The 19,950-nt window shown below is 57.1% G+C and overlaps 1 protein-coding gene across 5 annotated transcripts in view; it reads right to left on the bottom strand.

Moving 5' to 3' along the window:
- Positions 1-1,316: 1,316 nt before the first annotated feature.
- Positions 1,317-19,950, bottom strand: part of SYNPO (synaptopodin) — a 54,857-nt gene continuing 36,223 nt past the window's right edge. For 4 of the 5 annotated variants that reach the window (XM_055325474.1, XM_055325473.1, XM_055325475.1 and 1 more), the window contains 2 exons: positions 9,513-11,866; positions 1,317-4,161 (listed from right to left, as the gene is read on the bottom strand). In XM_055325474.1, coding sequence (XP_055181449.1) covers positions 3,454-4,161; positions 9,513-11,866 — 3,062 coding nt within the window. In that variant the 3' untranslated portion in view covers positions 1,317-3,453. Of the gene's footprint in view, positions 4,162-9,512; positions 11,867-17,373; positions 17,536-19,950 lie in introns of those variants that run through there. The other variant, XM_055325476.1, reaches the window with a different exon arrangement.

The following is a 19,950-nucleotide window of genomic DNA, read 5'->3' as shown; positions in this document are numbered from 1 at the left end:
GAGAGTCCCAGAGGAGACATTTGATCTGGGCCTGGAAGGCTAGTGGGAGTTCAGTGGGCAGCGGGGCACAGGCACCGCAGACAGAGGCCTCGTGGTGTGTAACAATGTCAGGGGGTCCGCGAGCAGAGCCAGAACTGCCCACAGAGCTGAGAGATGAGGCGGGACAGGCGGGCCAGATCACAGCAGGCTTTTCAAAAGGAAAGTGTGCTTAAGAGTTTAAAGCGGTGGAATGGAGTGGTCAGATGGGCATTTTCCAAATATATCTCTGGCTGCCAGGTGGCATATGAGTTAGAGGGGGGCAGACTGGAGGCAGGAAGATCATCCTGTGGTCAGGTGAGGATGGGGAGGCTGCACCGGGGCAGAGGCCATGGGGACTGGAAGTACCTGAGGGGTAGCTGGGGAGTCACATGGTTGTGCTCAGAGATTGGATGTGGGGAGTGAGGGAAAGGCCACTCTGACTTGAGAGGCTGAGGAAGGTAAAAGGGGAACAGACTGGGGTGGGGGCAGCTTCTCAGCTCAGTTTGGGATGAACCCGATTTGAGGTGTCAGGAGTGGGGGATACTGTGCTCAGGAGGGGTGCTGGCTGAAGGTAAAGATTGGGTCACCTGGGGGAGGGTGGGGCCGGCAGCACCTGTACCCGTGTGCCGGGGACAGAGGGGGTATTTGACATGCTCTTAGGAGGAAGCCTGGGCTCTGTGGACTCCAGGAACTCTATGTCCTGCCCCTTAGACTCCTGCTCCCAGCCTCTACTGGGCCTGAGCTTTTAGAGGGATGAGGGATGTTCCCAGGGCAGGCTTGGCTTCTCCTCCAACTGAGGCCACAATGCCCTTTTCTGGACGAAGGACACCCCCATCAGATGAGGAGCACTTCTGACAGTCTGGGTCCCAAGCTCACTAGGGTTATCTGGACTCAGATGGGACCTCTTGTAGGGGCTTCTACTGCACAGAGCCCTAACCTGCCATGAGGAACCTGCCCTGGCCTCTGACCCAGCTCCAGTGATGGAATCTTGTTGTGAGGAGCTGGGAAATACCACCCCGAAACATCAGCTAGCCCAGCTCGCTCTGCACAGATAGGGACGCTGAGGCTGGATAAGGAGTGGCCTTACGCAGGGCCTCGTAGATGACAGGATCAAGACTTCAACCCTGGGACCTCCTCTGTGTTTTCCATTGCTCCGCATCTCTCTCCATGGTTGCTGCTCCCCAAGCCCCCATCCCTCCTGTGTCAAACATTCTCATCCCCACTGAGTCCCTCGGACTGTTCCATGGGGGGACGGGAGGGGCTTTAGACGAAGCTGAAAATGACGCTGGAGACCGGAGGATGCAGAAGCATTTATTGAGGGCCGGAGATGAATTCTACAGGAGGCAAGAGGCAGAACACAGGCAGTCTCTAGTGGGCTAGAGGAGAGGATCTGGGGAGAAGGCAGTGACAGGCAGAGCAGCCCGGCGGAACTGCAGCTTCCCAGGGCTGCCTCCTGCTGGTTCTTTGGGGAAATGCAGGCAGAGTGTTTTTTTCTATGCCTCCATATCGACCAGTGGCCTGACAGCGTCTCTTCTATGAAAGAGGCCCTAAGCCCCAGCCTCCCAAGCTACAAGGAAACTTGAAGCAGACGGGGACTTTAGTAAATGTGGCCACTCATCCTGGACCAAGCAGGAGCATCCTCTTACCTTCCCACTGTCAGGGCCTGTGTTCCCAGTCCTCAGGCCCTAGGCACCCTCTGGGATTACTCCTTAATTCCAAAGCATCCCCATCCAACTCTCTCCCACCCTGACCCCAGCTATCCCTAGCTTTCCCTAGGGGTTCCAGGTCTAACATCACCTGATGGATGGGTAAGTCTACACCTAACCCTGGACCACAATGGGTCCCTCAACTGTTAGCAACATCCTGGAATCCTTCCTCCTACATCGCTTGGATCCTCAGCCAATTGCAGTACCCCACCCCTACCTTTCCTCTGCACTCAGTATTCTGAAGTTGATATTCTGAACCTCTAGAGGGCACCACCAGCCAACTCTGGAAACTAGAATTTAGCCACATTCCTCCCTTGTCCCTCTCCAGGGGATTGGAATGAGAACCACCCAGGTCTAGGGAACAGGCTAGGGCCTGCAGCCAGGCTCCTCAAGGTCACTGGGCACCAGGCACTAGCTAGGCCACAGTGTAATGGGAAAGGGATGGGGCAAAATGGTGCCCACTCATCTGGGCATCATGTGGATACTGGGGCCTAACATTGAACCATGGGGTACTTCCTAAGGAACCAGAAACACGGGCAGACTCTAGTCTAACCTCTCACTCACCCACCCGTGCTCCTCTGCCTGGAATGCTGCCCAGCCAATCCTCCACCGCCATCTGCTCCCTTCCTAACAGCATGGAATGTATTTCAGGACTGGGAGAGCCCTCAGAGGTCGTCTGAGCCAATCCTTTTCCTACTAGAATCTCCTCTGTGCATCCTGGCTACTGCTTGAATACCTCTCATAACAAGGAACTCTTGCCTTCCCTTTTCTAAGTAAGCAACCTCAAACTCGGGGCCATCAGGTAAAGCCACAGGATGGCAGATAGCTCCATATCAGCAACTCTCTCCCCAGCTCAGCTTTGAGCCTGGCACCTGCCATGAAAGGGCCCAGAACAGATAGATGTGTCGGAGGCACCCATAGCATTCCTGGAGGCCCACATCCTGGGGCTGGGGACAGACGTTGTCACCTTCCAGCTGTCCTCTCTGGCAGCAGATAAGATGCCCTGATAGTCTGACCTGGGGTGGGAAAAACACGAGAGATCTGGGAGGAGGAATCTTTCCACCTCTTGTCCCGGAGGGACCAGCAGGGCACCTTGAGCTGGCCTGGGAGATCTCTCTAAAGGTCACGGTGGTAAAAATAGAGCTTGTCTGGGAAGGGGTGGGAAACAGCTGCTTCTGCCTGAGACTTGGTGCCAGGGAGGCGATGCTCAAGCCAGAGCCTGGACAGGGAACTCAGGCCTAGGATCTTCTGAACACACCCCCTCATCTGCCAGACTCCAGAGAGCAGAGCCAGGAAGGGAGGGAGGAGTCTGGAACCCTGAACTGCAGTGACTCTAGGGGTCCCTATACTCAACACCCCAACTCCTCCAAGGCAGGCGTGTGCGTGTGCACGTGTATTGATGGGAGGGGAGGGAGAATTTAGACCTGTGAAGATTGCCGCGGCCAGAGTCCCATTAAACAGATGGGGGAGCTGAAGGTGAGAAGAGGAAGGGTCTTGCCCAGGGTCACCCAATGCCTGAATGATAGACGCAGGGCTAGGCCCCAAGCTTGCATCCTGGGCGCCCAGCCCCAAGCCCAGAGCGCTCCTCGCCTGACCCCTCGTCCAAAGGGGCCAGCCCCCCATCTCCACTGCACCCCGGGACGAGGTGCTGGGATCCACCAAGGCCCTGGCCTCTTCCTCCGGCTCAGCCCTCGGGGTGGGGATGGGGCGGGGGCGGGGGCGGGGGGCTTTAGGTGGTGCAGGGGGCCTCGGCGGGCACGGGGAGGCTGCCGCGCTTGAGCCTCACACTGCCGTTCCAGCCGCGGGGGCAGATGTTGTAGCCGAGGATCCCGGGCGACTTAGCCCCGGAGTCCTCGGAGTCGAGGGACACGTCGGAGTCCGTGGGCGAGCGGCGGTAGGGGAAGGGCCGGGGCGGCGCGGGCAGCGGGCTCCGGGGGCTGGCGCAGGGCGAGGGCCCGGCCGACAGCGGGCTCCGCGGAATCGGGGAGAACGCGGCGGCGGGGCCGGGGGCGGCGGCGGGACCCGGCCGGGCGGGCTGCGGCGAGCGCGGGCGCGGCGGGGGCGGGGGCGCGGGCGCGGGCGCGGGCGGGGGCGCCCCGGGCGGCGAGAAGGGCCGCAGGCTGTCGGCGCCCGGCGGCCGCGGGGAGGCGCTCTTGCGCCGGGCCGCGTTGATGATGTTCCGCGCCAGGAGCGCCTGCAGCTGGCGGCTGGGGGGCCGCGCCTCGGCCTCGGGCCGCAGCGGGGACGGCGAGCGCTCGCTCCACGAGGGGGACCTGGGCGGCGGCGGCGGCGGGGGCGGCGGCGGCGGGGGGCTGCTCCTGCTGCCGCCCTGGCCCGGCTCCCACGGCCCCGGGCTCACCCAGCCGTCCAGGCTGCTGGGGGGCCGGGAGGCGCCGGGCGTCCAGGGCGGGGAGGTGGGCAGGCTCTCGCGGCGGTCCTGGGGAGAGAGCAGAGACGGCGGGCCCGTTAGTGCCGGGTCGTCTAGGTCGGGACCCGGGCGGGGGGTGGGAGCAGCCGCGCCCTGCCCCGGCCGCCGCTTCCCAGGGACGCAGGTGCGAGCGGTTAGGGACGCTCGCTCTGGAGCGGCCCCGTGTGCTTATGCACCAACCCGGGCACCCTCGGGGCTTCAGTTCGTCCCCTGTACGGTGGGGCCGTGCTATCAGCACCTACTCCAGGGGCTGTTGTGGGGACTAAATGAGATAACTCCTGTAAAAGAATATCGCGGACTGGAAGAGTCCCCGGGGAGAGTAATGCTCAGTAGATGTTAGTGACCTTAAAGAAATACTGGAAGGCGACACATGAAACTAGGCAAAGTGGGACGCTGTTAGGAAATGGGGCAAAAAATAAGAGCTGAAACTATTTTTAAAAAGGAAATGGGGCAAACAGGGCAAAGTAGGCAGTCACAGGAGTGGAAATAAAGCTCTAAGGTACTACTTTTTATATTAGTGTACGTTCTTTTATACATATGGATGTATTATCTATGTTGGAATTTTTAGGGGATCCCTGGGTGGCTCAGCGGTTTAGCGTCTGCCTTTGGCCCAGGGCACGATCCTGGAGTCCGGGGATCGAGTCCTGCACCAGGCCCCCTGCATGGAGCCTGCTCCTCCCTCTGCCTGTATCTCTGCTTCTCTCTCTGTGTGTATGTCTCTCATGAATAAATAAATAACATCTTTTAAAAAATTTTTTTAAATTTATTTATTCATCACACACACACACACACACACACACACAGAGGCAGAGGGAGAAGCAGGCTCCATGCAGGGAGCCCGAGGTGGGACTTGATCCCGGGTCTCCAGGATCACAATCAGGGCTGCAGGCAGCGCTAAACCGCTGAGCCACTGGGGCTGCCCAATAAATAACATCTTAAAAAAAATTTTTTTAAACGGAAAATCGTCAAGGACTTAGGGAAGGGCCCTCAGCCCCAACCCTCTTGCCATGTTGCCATGGTCACCTCCTAATTTTTTTCCTCCCATGCCCTGAGCAGAGAGGAAGTTCCCACTGACAGATGGGAACACAAAAGGAAGTGGGGTCATTCTGCCCTAGGCAGCACACTCTCCTGGCTGGACTTCTTGCCAGCATGGGGTAGGGAGTGCGGATTTGGTGAAGCCAGGTTGCTGTACATCTTTGAGGTGATAAAGCACTGCTCTGCTAAACATTACTGCACCGGTTTCCTACCTGTTTAGGGACTTTCCAGTCTACGAGTTGCAGTGTCATCCTTTGTCTCTCATTAGAGCCTCACAACATGCTTATGAGGTAGCTGGCATTATCACACCCATTTTACAAGGATGAAAATGAAGTTCGGAGGTGTAAATGACTATCTGGTGTGTCCTGCCCCACCAGGATGTGTGTGTGTGCGTGTGTGTGTGTGTGTGTGTGTGTGTGTGAGAGAGAGAGAGAGAGAGAGAGAGAGAGAGAGAGAGATTACCTCCTGCTCAAAGGCTACACCATGCTAAAGCACCTGGGAGAACTGCTATGAAAGTGCAGGACTTGGAGATCATGCCCTGCTTGTAGCTGCTAAACCACCTCTTCATCCAATCAGATTCCAGCAGTAAGCCAGTCCACTCAGCCTTCGATCCAATGCAAATTCAGCAGCAGTCAATCCCCCCCATCCCCGCCAGTCCAGAACTAGCTGGTCCATTCAGTGTCTTCTACCCAATCAAAATCTAGAGCCATTCATGAGATCCATTCTTTCATCCAATCAGGAATCAGCCACAGCCAAGCCAGTCAGCCTCTCATCCAATCAGAATCGGCTTCCTCCCAATCAAAAGGAAGTCACAGAGTGTGTTTTCTGCATACAATGCAGCAGCTCCTAGATGAGCTGACTCAAAATGGGGTCCCTTAAACCTAAAAAGGAATGTTGTGCAGTCGTCCGGATAGGAGATAGGAGATTTTTCACGGGGTGGTAATACTGGAGGGGCCCTGAGGGATCTCCTGGGGACATCCAAGACCCCAATCATCCATTTGAAAAGTTAAAGCTCAGCGTAGGATCCAACCCTTTGGCTCCCAGGATCAGAGTTGCGTATATGTGAGCCAGAGACACTGGGAGCTGCTCTGCCTGTGACGCCTCCCAGGAAGCTTTCAGTTAGCCCAACTGTGGGAAATGATCCCAGAGTTCACGATCCCAGCCCACCAACAAGCGTGGGGGCAAAAGGACCAGGGCTCTGCAGCCAGGAAAAGGGCTGGGGCAGGGGCAGTTATGATACCTGTGTGAAATCTCTACAGGTCACCTCTGCCGTTGGTGGCCTCAAGGGGAAGGTTAGGGCCCGTGAGGGGGAAGGAGAAAAAGAATGGACTTTCCAAGCCGGGGTTGCAATGTTGGGCAGTGGTAAGCAGCTCCTCATCATTTGGAGGTGGGCCAGAGCCTGACCTCATCGGAACTGCCATGTCTCGGTACTGCCTCTGTGTGCGCAGTGGGGGAGGTGGGGGTGCACAATACAAAAATGCTGTGAGAAGTCAGGGCCGTTCACTTTCTGACAAAGCTCTCGATGTATTATGTAAGCCAGAACTCCCTGGAAATGCACATGGGTAAAAATTCAGAAGGCAGCGCCCACTTAACCCAGCACCAGTTCCACTGCAGGGCACGTGTGTGGGGTGAAGCCTTGAGCAGTCAGATAGGAACTATCAGAGACCAGAGCTGGCTCCCAGGCTACCTACTGCAAGCCCTTCCTCATACGGAAGGGAAACTGAGGCCCGGGGGAGAAAGGGTTGTCTGAGGTCACACAGGGAGTCAGGTGCAGATCTGGGACAACCCAGTTCTGACTCTTGATGGCAGTTTGTTCCTCTCCACCCAGGGCAGAAACCATTTGCAGGAGCCAGGAGGCGATGAATAGGGGAAATTGCCCGATTTAGATAACAGGGCAAGGGGGAGGGGGCCGGAGGGAACCAGAAAGTATATGCTCTGCCTAAAGGCATTTACATTCCACTTTTAAAGAATTCAAACACACCTGGACTGTAAGGGGCTGTGGGTTTCCCTCACACCCTATAGTCTTTTTGGCCAAACTCTGCATGAAGGAGAAAACAGAAGAATGATTTTCATGGGAGTATGGTTCCCTAAGTGCTGACCCAAGGAAGAGAGGGGATCCCCCACTTCCAAGCCACCACACATCTGTACCCACGGCAGATCCGGACACACAGCAGTCGCAGACAGGTCACAGAGACACGCCACACGCTCACACACAGCAACTGAGTCGTCCTACCCCGCTCCCCAGGCCAGAATCAGGGAGGAAGGGGAGAGCCCAGACCACCAGCCAGAGAGCGCGGAAGAAAGAAAGAAGCGAGACAGATTTGAGGCTGAGTGTATTGAGAACAGGAGAGAAAACAAAGTTGGGGGAAGAGCTCGGCCAGCCTGGCCGCAGGAGCTGCAGGATGGAGGGTGGGCTCTTCGGTTGCTAGCTAGCCCTCAGGGGTAGAAGGGATCAGGGGTCGGGGTAGGGGCTTCACTCCGTCCTGGGAGGGGTCTGGCATGAAGAAGCTGAGCTCACTTACGACTCCCCCACGCATGCCCCCAAGTTCTAGGCAGAATGAACTCACTAGGAAGGCACCCCCTGTTCCCATGGAGACGAGCCCAGAGCTCACGAAAACTGCAGGCTCAGCCCAGCATGGGCACCGCCTCCACCACCCCTCGCCCCGCTGGGAGCCCAGAAATAGGGCTGGGGAAGAGAAAGTGGGTGGTGCTCGGCCCCCAGCCTTGGGAGGCTTCCATCTGAATGCTGCCTCTTGCGTCCCTCCGTATTCTCTCCCCCCACCCCACCCCACCAAGCCTGATTTGGGGACCCTATTGCATCAAATGTGTCAGAGGTGGTGAGAATCTCACACTACCTGACTCAGCACCCTCACTGTAGGGGACACTGAAACCCAAAGATTCACATGGAATTCATCTGTTAGAGTCCAGACCTCTGAAACCCCGGCCTTCTCCTCAAAGCTTCGAGGGCTCCTCCTCCGTCCCACCAATCCGCTGTGCTCCTGCCCAGCCCTTACTATGCTTCCACGGTCCCCAGGCCACCCTGAGCCTGCGCGGGACCAGCCTAGGCTTCCGATCCCCTGGCCTCCAGCCACACCCTCCCAGGACGTCCTCACAGACCTCACATCTCCATCTCCAAGGGTTCTATGGCCACAGCCCGTTTCCTCCCCCACTCTTCCCAGGGGACTGTCTTATCACTCACAAGGCCTTTCTCCCAGAGCACCAGCCTCTCCTCCCAATCCTCACAGACTGTCACGGCTGGAAGGGCACTGACTGTACAAATAAGAAAACACGTCCAGAGAGGGAAGGTGACTTGGCCAGACTCACACAGCAAGGGGAGGCTGAGATGGGACCAGACCCTCCTCCCAGCCTCTCTCCCTGCGCCCCCCTCCACTGCATAGAGATAGCTGCTCTTAGTTGGGCAGATCTTGGCTGAGGTTGAAGGCCAGCTAGCCAATGGACTGCCAGGGGCCCGTCTCACAGCACACCCTGCACATCCTTCTACAGGGCTCCCCTCCTCTCAGGGACACCCTGGGACCTTGCACGCCCCAGCACATGGAGGGCGAGCCGGGTGGAACCAGGACGGAGGTCTGGTCCCTAAAGGGGAGCCAGGTGTCTGCAGAGGACATGGAGGCAGGGAAGCAGAGGGGCAGGGAGGAAAGCATCAGACAGCGGTGGTGGGCTAAGTCCTCATCCAGCAGAAGAGCCCACGAGAGGAGAGAATGTGGCGGCCGAGGCAAAGCTCTCTGAAGCAGCGGAGAGGAAACGGTGTCCAGAAGGCAGAGGTGAAGGAGACAGACCAGTGCAGGTAAGAAGCCAGTGACAGGCAGAAGGATGCCAGGAACTGGAGCAGCTGAGGAGGCGGACCCTTGGCTGGCTGGTTGCACAGAGGCACTGGCCGGCTCTGTTGATTTCAGAAGCCCATCTTGGGGCCCCCTTCTAGGCCATTCCCCAGCAAGACGCTGGCATCCCTAGAGCTCACCAAGGCCCGAGGAAGCCCCCCCAGCCTCATTTCGGCCTGCCAAGGGAATTCTCTCTCCATGACCCTCCCCCTTGACCCAGTATCGGACGGCAGATCCCTCAGACGTGGAGTCTAATGACCCTTGTGGCAGCTGTAGCCCAGAGAGCGGAGGTGACTTGCCCAAAGTCACAAAGCTAGCTGGTGGCAGCATCAGCCTCTGAGCCCCGAGTCCCCATACTCCTGACCCTCAGCTCTGTGCCACTTCCAGACACATCTGCTCTCCATCCCGCCCTCAGAGAGGGCGCCCTGCCAGGTAGTGGGATTCCTGTGGGATCCTTTACTTGAAGCAGAAGGAAGGCTTCCACACCTGAGCCTCGATCCCAGCATTCCGGGTGGAGAAGGAAGGCCTGGGGGCCTGCTTGGCTCGGGGAGACCACGCCCTGGAGGGCGACACGGGGGAGATATCGCTGCTGTAGGTTGGGCTCACGGCCGTGGGCTGGAGGCCGTCCTGGCCAGGAGAGGTGTAGAGGCCCGGTGAGGAGCGGGAGGCCCGAGGCAGGGCGGGCGACGCCGGGAGGGCCCCCTTGGGCAGGCTGGGCACCAGGTCCAGGGAGCTCGGCTTGGCGGGCGAGGCAGCTCTCGGCGAGGCCTTGACAGGCTCCTTGATGGGCGAGAGGACGTAGAGCGAGGCCCGCAGCGGGTAGGCCGGCTGCTTGGTAGGCTCGGGGCGCAGGACCCCATTCTCAGGCAGGTAGCCGTGGTAGAGGGAGGCGGGCGGGGTCCGGGCTGGGCTCCGGGAGGCCACTCGGAAGCCGCCAGGAGCATTGGTGGAATATTTCCAGGATGAAGGCAGGGACATGGTGGGTGAAGGGCAGCGGGCCAGTTCAGTGTGGCCCGAGGACTCGATGACATACTTCTCCATCCGGGACTGGCGGCGGGCATAGAGCTCGGCCCCCTTCCCGGAGGCTTCGGACAGGTTCTGGTTGGGTTTGGGCTTCGGCTTGGCCTGGATGCGCGGTGACTTGAGGCAGGAGGCCCACTCCGGGAGGATCTCCTCGGCCGCCGCGGGGCTGGCCCTGTCCCGGGGTGCTGACTCCTGCTGGAAGTTGGAGGCCTCAGCCCCCAGCGCGAAGGGCTCCTCCTCCACGCCTGCCTCCCCCTGGTCCCTCTGCCTCCGCTTCTCATCAGCCGTCTGTACCAGGTCCAGCAGGTCTGGATTCGGGGTCACCTTGGGCTTCTCCACGAAAGTGAACATGGATTTCCGGCTGCCCCTGCGGGCCATTGACTCCTCCAAAATGCCCGTCTTGCTGGCAGGAACCGCCTGGCTCTTCAGATGAGAAGGCTTGGGGTCGGAGCTGGGGTAAAGGGCAGAGTAGGAGGGGGGAGACCTAACCCGGGGAGCCAGGGGGGCCGTGGACAAGGTCTCGGCATAGGTGGGAGGTGGAGTGAAGTTCCCCAAGGGGCGTCTCTCCAAGGCAGGGCTTCGCTGTGCCACGGACCTCCTTTCCACCATGGGGCTGTGGGACATCACATGTCTCTGTGGCCGAGGGCTCCTGTCTGCCACGATGGGGGGCTGGGAAGCCAAGGCCTTCTCCCCAAGATGTCGTCTCTCTACCATGGGGCTCCGCTCCATCTGGCTGGTGCTCCCCGGCGCCTGGATGCCGAAGGGTCTGGCGGTCCTGTTGACCACTGATGGGGGCTTGGCCAGTGTGAAGTGGACCTCACTGTATAGCTTGGTGGGCGTGGGCGTGGCTGCCCACCCCGACGTCTCTTGTTCTGTTGGCACCACTGGGACACTGGGCTGTACGTCGATGAGCAGGGAGCTGGACATGAAATCCGGGGCTGGGGTCCCAGAGTCGGAGACGGGAGTAGTTTCTCTGGAGAAGGTGTTGGTGGTGGTAGGTGGAGCTGACACCTTATCAATTAGAAGTGTGCTGGATCTCACCTCCGCAGCTGGCTCTGGGGGCTGCCCGCTGGAACACAGGCTGCTGGGTTTGCAATCTGACGCCGTGCCATTGGGAGGGAGCTGTGCCTCCGAGGGCTGCTGGCTGTTTGAGAGTGGCAGGCTCTGCGGGGTGACAGTCGCCGGTGGGTTCTGGTTGATGTCTGCAGCTGGCAGGCTGTGGTTGCTGTTAGAAGCTGGTGTGGTGAGGGTGGTACTGAGTGAGGACAGGTTCTGGTTGCCATCTGCAGCTGGGCTGTGGGCCTCTGTCGTGGGCGGGCTTGGTTGGCTCTGCTGGACCTCTCGGTTCTGGGACAGGTGCAGCCCATTGGCCGTCAGCAGGGCTGCGTTCTCCTTCAAATAAACCACCAGCGGGACCTCTTCCTCCTCGCTGGCCACCTTCTCCAGGTGCCGCAGCAAGTTGGCTTTCTCTGAGCATCCCTCCATGCTGTGAGCAGGGACCCCCGCGTCAGGGCTCCGGAGGTCGGGGTTGCTTGGAGGGCCTGGTTCAGGCAGTGAGGGGGGACTCAAGCAGAGCCCTGAGGCATAGCCTGCAGGGCTGGCAGGGGGCGCTCTGAGGGACTCCTGGCTGGGCTTGGGGCCCCTCAGGCCCTGGTTCTCGGAGGTGAACTGGTTCACTCTCTGCCGGCGCCTGTTGAAGAGCTGGACGCCCCGGGAGTTGGAGCTGGGAGGGGTGGTCAGCTGGGCAGCGATCTGTTGGCTCCGGGCCTTGGCCTCTTTCAGATCTCTCTCGGTGAGGCTAGTGCTCTGGCCCAACGCTGTAGAGAAGGACAGAGGTCCAGTTAGCGAGTGAGAAGGTAGAGCCACGGGGGTAGAGAGACAGACAGACAGACAGATGGCCACCGTGTCCCTCCTACTGATGATCTTTTCCTCTGGAATTTGATCTTTACTCACTGTTTCCTGGAATCCCCTCTCCTCATAAAGATCCCTGACCCAACAATCGTGGCCCAACTCAAATGCCACCGCCTGTGTAAAACCTCCCGATTACCCTTTCGGGATGAACCTGACCCTCATTTGGCTTCCCTCTGAAGGTTGTTGATACTGCACTCAGCAAGAACATCTCACCCTAGCAGTACCCGCTACAGCCCTGACTCAGCCCTCCCCTACCACCCTTCTGCACTCACTAGGCTCTGCCCTGTTGGCATTCTCTCAATTCCTTGAAAATGCCGAGTTTGTTCCTGCCCCAGGACCTTTGCACTTGCTCTTTTCTCTGCTTGGAATGATCTTTTCCAAGGTGGTATTCCATGTTGGTTCCTTCTTGCTACATGGGACTCGCTTGAATGTTCCCTCTCTGGAGGGGTCTTCTTCTATAATCAGTCCTCCCCTCTCCTATGCCATCTCTTTGCTTTATTTTCTTCATGACATTCACCATAATTTGCGATTATCATTTCCTTGTTTATCATCAGTCACCCCACCTAGAATGTAAGCACTAAGGGGGCAATGATCTTGTTTGACCTGGTCATCATTCTGTCCCTGGCCCCTAGAATAGTGCCTGGCATAAAGTGGGCACTCAGTAGGCATTACTGAATGCATGAACAAACCCCCCAGGAGATTTTCTATGGGCCTATCTTAGGGGCCTTTACACTTTCAATCATTTGATGACACTAACACTTCCTCTTTTTAGAGTAGGTAATGCATTCACATGGTCTAAAATTTTAAAAAATTTAAAACCCACAAAGAATTCAGTAAAAAAATGTCCCTCCACCCCTGAGAACCCACACTGCAAATCAGTAACAACTGCGACCAGTTTCTTCTTGCTTTTATTTAAATAATCATTTTTAAACTCCTCATATTTTAATATCATGAGAGTTAGACATTGGACTAATTTCTGCAGCGACTCTACTAGCACGTTGCATTACTTTATTTTGTCCTCACAAGGATATTGGTAGGAGACAAACATTACTTGCCCCTGTTTTACAGAAGTGGAAAATGAGGTCCAGAGGCTTTGTAAGGAACTCAGCCATAGTCACACAGCAAAGGGCTGCAAAGCTGGAGTCAAACCCAGTTCTCGCTGGGTTCACAACCCATGCTCAAGCTGCCTGCTTGTTCCAGAAGGTCCCTTTGGGATGTACGGGAGACAGAGTCATGGGATGGGGGGCGGGGCAGGTTCTGTCTAAGGCTGGAGTCTGGGACCCGAGATCGATGATCAAGCTGGGGTCAGACCCCTCTTCATCTGTACGTTCAGTTCACTACGTTCACAGTCAGCAACCATTTCTCTTTATACCCCCAGTGCCCGGCTGGCACACACTGGTGCTCAATATATGCTTATTGAACAATGAATGAACAAATGGACCAGTGGACAGATGGATGAGATAGCCTGTGGGCATGGTTAACAGTCAGTGGCTGGAAAAATTCTTCTGTCTGTCATCCTCCCCCCGCCCCTCCCTACTGTGGGAAGCTAATTAGTTCTTGAGGAATCTGACCCTGCCCTCCCTCCTACCATGCCCTCATTAGTGCTGGCCATGACATGCTGAATGGGTCTCCAGGGACAGTCTTTCCAGGCACCCTGCCAGCGAGGCTCAGAATTCATGGACTTCCAGCACCAGAAGGGTCCTTACAGAGGAGCTCTTTGACCATCACCCCCATTGTATAGATGAGGAAACTGAGGCCCAGAGAGTCACCCCAGGGTCAGAGAAGCAGCTCTCTGGTCCCCATCTCCTTCTCCCTGCCTCCCATCAGGATCTGGCACCCCACCCACACACACCCGTGCCCACCTGTCCAGAAGAGCCTGCCTTGTGCACCCTGACACTTGCTCCCTCTTAGTAGGGCTCCTCTGCTACTTAGATCACCCCATCTATAAAAGATGAAGGATTTGCGGGTTTGGCCAGGCCACTGCCCTGGGGTGGGGTCGTAGATAGGGGCGAGCCAGCCACACAGGGGCCCCTGAGAGGTTGCTGGGCTCATACAATGTTCGCCTCCTCTGCTCTGCTGTGAAACCAGGACTCCTGGCCCAAATCCGGGCTCTGCCATTTGGTACTTGTGTGACCTTGGCAAGTTACCACACCTCTGGGAGCCAGTTTCCTTAACTGAGAAGAAGTGATAAAAGTACTGACGTTAGGGTTGAGAGGCTGTAATGAGGTCATGAATGTCAGCAGTACTCATTGTCATCAAGCCCAGTGGACAGGGGAGGAGCTGCTCGGTGGTAACCCTTCTCTGCTCCTTGGAAGGGGTCAGAGCTTCTTCTGGCAAAGGAGATTCTCTTAAGGTCACACAGCAGGGGATGTCAGTGCTGTTGGAGAGGCAGGGATTACTGCCCCAAGCCCCAGAACCTTAGAGTCTCGACGATGGCTGTCCCTGGGCCCAACTGCCCACATAATTCCTGTGACGCTAAGACCATGCCCCTGAGTTACAAGCCTCTGCTTACACACGCCACTGACAGGGAGCTCAGTGCCCTAAGAGGCTGCCTCCCACTAACAAAGGCTCTTTAGCTATAAAGTCACAACTTACATTCACCCCCAACCTCTACTGCCACATAGATGAAAAAAATTTCTTTTTCTTTCCAACCTGAGAGCCCTGCAGAGATTCACAGACACAAATCACATCCCCATGGGACACGGTCAGGATACACATCCATAGTCTCACTGGTGTTTCTTATGACACAACTGCTAGCATCGATTATACATATTATCTTATTTCATTTCCACAACAATGCTATGAAGCATGAACCATTATTATCTACTTTTAAAATTGATTTTATTTATTTATTCATGAGAGACACAGAGAGTGAGGCAGAGACATAGGCAGAGGGAGAAGCAGGTTCCCTGTGGGGAGCCTGATGCAGAACTCGATCCCAGGACCCCGGGATCATGCCCTGAGCCAAAGGCAGGTGCTCAACTACTAAGCCACCCGGGCGTCCCTATTGTCTATTTTTCAGTGATGAGAAAACCAGGTTCAGAGTAGTAAAGTGAGTTGCCCAAGGTCACAGAGCCAGAAAGTACAGAGTTGACTCGTCCCTGGCTCTACATGACTCCAGAGAGCACCAAGCTTTGTGGCTAGCGCATCCCCACAGCGTGGGGCTCACAGAAAGTGCTTCAGTGTTTGAAAAATCCAGACTTCCCAATGTCCCCTGCACTTGCCTGTTTTTCCCCTTGCTTCTCTGCTTCCATCCTATCCCCAGACTGGTTCTAAAGGCCAAGGGTTTAGAAAATACTCAAAATGTCAAAGCATGAAGGGCCTCCGGGATAAGCAGGCCTGGAGGCTCAGAGAGGGAGAGGATCGCAGAGTAGGCCCTGGGCCAGGACCCTGTCTGCTGACCCCCAGCGGGCTTGGAACTTCCCCCCCACTGCTGTTCTGGGACTAGAGGAGGGCAGCTGAAAAGGCCAAGGGGTGAGAGAGCCCTGCCTCTGAGGGAGCTCCTGTGCCCCCACCCCCCCGCCTGCAGTGACTCCACGGAAAAGGAATCCGGCAGGAGGCTTGGACAAGACCCTGCCAGCGATCCAGCCGATTTCTGCCACCCTGCACAAACAAAGCTGGGAGAAGGGGGGCCGGGCCGGCCACAGGCACCCCAGAGTCCCGCACTGCAGGGCACCAGGGGCGGCAGTTCCACGCAACATCCCCCAGACTCAGAAATGGTTGCCTCTGGCCATGTCCCGGGCAGCCAGGAGCCGGATGGTGCTCCCTGCCGCCAGAGAAGCAGGAGGTGGCCAAGGGCCGCAGGGGCCAGGTGCCTCCCGAGCCCCTCACCTGCATGGCTGCAGCCTGTGCCTGTGTAAGCCGTGATGCCCCCTCTTCTCAGGGGGGTGGGTGCTGGCCCTTGAGTGACCCACCCTGGACAATGGGTCAGGGGCTCTGAAGACAGGCCTTCAGCAGAGGAAGGGGTGAGGGCAGACACAAGGAAGAGCTGCCCGGGGTCAGGAGAACGGGGTCCAACAGGGCTAACTCCCTCAGAGGGGGGTGTGGGGGAGAAGCCCCAAGTGCAGCTGTCAGCTGTCAGAATGATGACTACAATGGCTGCTGCAACCACGCAGCCCCCACTGCCACCCAGGGGCTGTGCTGCACACTCTACATGCATTGTCCTACTCAGTTCTCCCCCAACTCCAAGAGGTCAACCCTATTATTCTCCCCAGTTTGCAGATGAAACTGGAGCTCAGAGAGACCTGTCCAAGGCCATACATGTTGTAAGTAGCAGAACTGGGATTCCAAACTCAAAGTCTAGTTGCTGAGTCTCATTTCTTAACCATTCTGCCTTCTAGACCCAGGCTGTAGAGGGAGGGGACACCAATGGAGGCTCCAGAGCTTTTGGACGAGGGTCTGCAAAACAGCCTGTTTCCTCATCACATAGTCCATGTCCCCAGCTGCCTAGGACAACTCATGCCACGCTCCCTTCTTCCTCTCAGGAGAAGGGCTGCTAGAACTAATTCTTACTAAGGTATAAATGACTGCTAGGAGATGAAGGACCTCCCGATACCAGGCTCTGAGTGGACAGAGACTGGTATAGGGAGTCAGGAGACTTAAGTTCCAGTTGTGCTTTGGCAGGGATAAGCCCTTTCTCCCACCCCTATCACCTCTGCAGGCAGTTGCCAGACCATCAGGCCGGTCTGGACAGAGGATCTGAAGGAAGGAGGTGGGGCAGGGGAAGGGAGGCCAGAGCAGAAGGTCAGGACAGGGAGAGAATTCAAGGAAATGCTTCTTCACACGGCTGCCGTCAATGGGAGTACCCAGGCCCCACGTAGGGTGGAGTGGGACAGGGAGCCAGAGGTGGGAATAGAGACTGGCTGGAGGCAGCCCATTGTGGCTGCCCGGGAGTCTTGGCAATGGGACAGGTAAACAGGCTGGGTAAACTGCCCCCCTGCCGGGGTCAGGAAGGAACCAATGGCTGCCCGCTGCACAACCTCTGGCCTGGCTGGAGGCAGGAAGATGAACTGGGCCTGAGTAATGGCCTGGCCGCCTTGCCAGCCCCTGCCCCCCATCCTCCAGGCTGGAAAAGGAGGAAATGACACAGCCTCTATTCCCTAGGGAGTTCTCCATCCACGCCAAAGTCCCAGGGAGTGCAACCTGACTGAATATCGGCAGGCTGCCAGCCTTCCTCTCAGGAGGAGAATAATTCATACTAAGGTGAGGAGGACTGCCAGAACATGGGAGATGCCTAAGAACAGAAATGGCGAGCCCCAGACCTAGCTCCAGCCTTGCTATCAGGCTGTCAGAAGCCACCACAGGCCTCTTCTCTTGAGGCCCGGAGGGGAACTGAGACCAGAGAGGGATGCCAGAGGCCCTAAGTCACACACCCCAAAGCACAAAGGCACCTCCGAGTGCTCCTCTTACTCACTCCAGCTGGGTCCTCCCTGCAGCCCAGCTTCCCCCTGGATGCTGAGCCGGCCTCGGTTCTCAAAGCCTCCGGGGAAAGGCAGCCAATTGCCTCGCTGACAACGAGAGGAAAATCCCACTTCGAAGGCAACGGAGGAGCTGGATGTGACTTCTCTCCTCCACAGATGACTCAGCCCAGCTCTTTATCAGGAAAAGCGATTTTGCAACAGCTTTTTAAATGGCCTCTCCACCCCCAGTCTCTCCTCCGCCAATCTACCCGCCCCGTGCTGCCAGATTCATCTCCCTCTGCCTGGCTTCGCTCACTTCTCTCTCCTGCCTCCCCAGGATGTGGAGGATCCAACAGCAAGTCCTCATCCTGGCATTCAGGGCCCCTGACACCGGAGCCCACCTGAGAGCTTGCTAACCTGCTCCCTGTGCCCTCAGCAGCGGCCAGAGAAGATCCAAAGGCTCTTGCTTCCCATCGGCGCCCTGTGAGTTTCGCTTTGCACCCGACCCCTCTACCTGGAACCTTCTCTGTCTCACATCCTTTCTACCTGCCCCAGCCTTCCCACCTCGCTCACATGCCGCCGCTCCCTCCAAAAGGCCTCGCCTGGTCCACCAATGTTTTCTCTGCGCCACTTCATCATAACCTCATCACTCTGCATATTATTCACATGAGTGAGAATTACCCTTCGGGGCGTGCTCACCACCTGCCAGGTCCTTGCTTCATTTATAGCAACCCTTGAGGTCAGCAGTACCTTCGTCTCCATGGGCTCAGAGGGGTGAGGTGACCTGCTTGATGTGGCACAGCCAGGTAGAGGCAGGGTTGGAATTCAAACAGGGTGGCCCAGCGCCCAGGCCAGCGCCCATCACACCGGCCACACTGCCTCCTCCCAAGGTCTTGCTCTACAGTAATCACAGTCTCGGTCTTATCCCCCATTCCCACCTCCCTGCAGACTACAGAAGCCTCCAGGGCAGGGGCCTCAAAGGCTTCATCTCTGTGCCCCCCCTTCCCCCGTCCCCCACACCTTCCACGCGTGCTTGCAGAATAACAATGAAGTCAATGAGGATGACAGCAGCCAACATGTGAGGAGTCCCAGCTGCTGCTGAGCTAAGGGGTTAGCATGTATTTTCTCATCGAAACCTCACCACAACTCATGAGAGAGGCTCCCTGACCTCTGTGGAGGAAAAAGAGACTCACAGATTTAGAGAGCTCACCCCAGGCCTCACAGCCAGCAAGTAGCAGGCAGAGCAGAGCTGGATCTGGGAGTCTGATTCCAGGCCTGGGCCTCTCCTTCTGAAGAGTTCATTTTCCCCATCCACTGTTCCAGGGCCAGCCCAACTGCCACTTCCTCCAGGAAGCCCTCATCAATCCATCTGGACTCCCAAGATCAGTGCTCCACTCCCGCTCAAGCTGGCCCAGGGGCCTCAGAGCAGAAGGGGTCAGAGGAAATGACAAGTTGAGAAAGCTTAGGACCAAGGCCTGAGGGAAGCAGACCTGGCCCAACTCCTGGTATCTCTCTACTGGAAGTGGGCTGGCATCAGGCAGGGCAGGGTGGGTGGGATGGGGGGAAACCAAAGGATTGGGTTTTGGGTTCTCCAGTCGGCAGGGGCTTTAGCTGGCAGCTATCCTTTAGGCCACAAGCACTGCTCATTGCTAGACCTCTGCTGTATGGTCATTTTCAGGGACTTGAATATGGTGACCCAGAGAGAGGCAGGCTCAGTCCCAGGTGCATGGCCAACTGGAAAGGACTGGTTCATGGAGAACCATGCTCAGCCTCAGGCCCCCACTTCCCAGAACAGCCCTGGTAAGCCAGGCCTGCCCAGCCCCGTCCTCTCCTGTCACATCAGCCTCCATCACCCCAGCCCTGGGAGCCTCAGGACAGAAAGGACTGCCACACCCTGCCCTTCCAGACATGTTTAATCCAGGAGTCAAAAGGTGGTGAGCCAGGGCCGGGAGAGACGGTTTCCCTAAACTGCCTCTGCCAGGGGTGTGCGTGGGCCTAGTCCCTCTCTGCATCTCCAGCACCCAGCTTAGGGCCTGGCACGCTGGGCCCTCCACAAAGATGCAGCCCTTTCTCTTGGCCCTGTAGCAAGCTGGGGCCAGAGCAGGTGTCATCCTCTCTAAATGCCCCCACACTCAGCAGAGGCTGTGACTCGGGAGTTCAGTAAGTGTTGAAGAAATAAATGACTGAAGGGGCCTCCCATGATCCAAATCCACCTTCACAGTTTGCCCCGCCATTTGTCCCGGGAGACAACTTCTGGATTCGTCTAGGTGTCATATTCATCTAGATTCTAGATCAGACATCTACAGGGTACTTCCTGGAAGAAGTGGGGAGAAGGAAGGAAGGAAGGAGCAACATGTTTGTGGGTGACAAGGGAGATGAGGCCTCAAGTGGCAGTGATAGACCTAAGAGGCAGAATATTCCATTAAATGCTGAGAGAATAAAGAGCCTAAAAGAGACTAATTCAGACAAAGGAATCCTGGAAGGCTTCCTGGAAGAGGTGGCATATGCCCTAGGTCTTGAAAAGGCGGACCTGTAGAGGCATTCCAAGCCACAAGGCCAGCCCAGCAGAGGCCAGAGGAAGGCTCAGGACA

This window comes from Nyctereutes procyonoides, unplaced genomic scaffold, assembly GCF_905146905.1.
Source record: "Nyctereutes procyonoides isolate TBG_1078 unplaced genomic scaffold, NYPRO_anot_genome, whole genome shotgun sequence".
Classification (NCBI taxonomy): Eukaryota; Metazoa; Chordata; class Mammalia; order Carnivora; family Canidae; genus Nyctereutes; species Nyctereutes procyonoides.
This window is presented reverse-complemented; position numbering and strand designations above follow the sequence as displayed.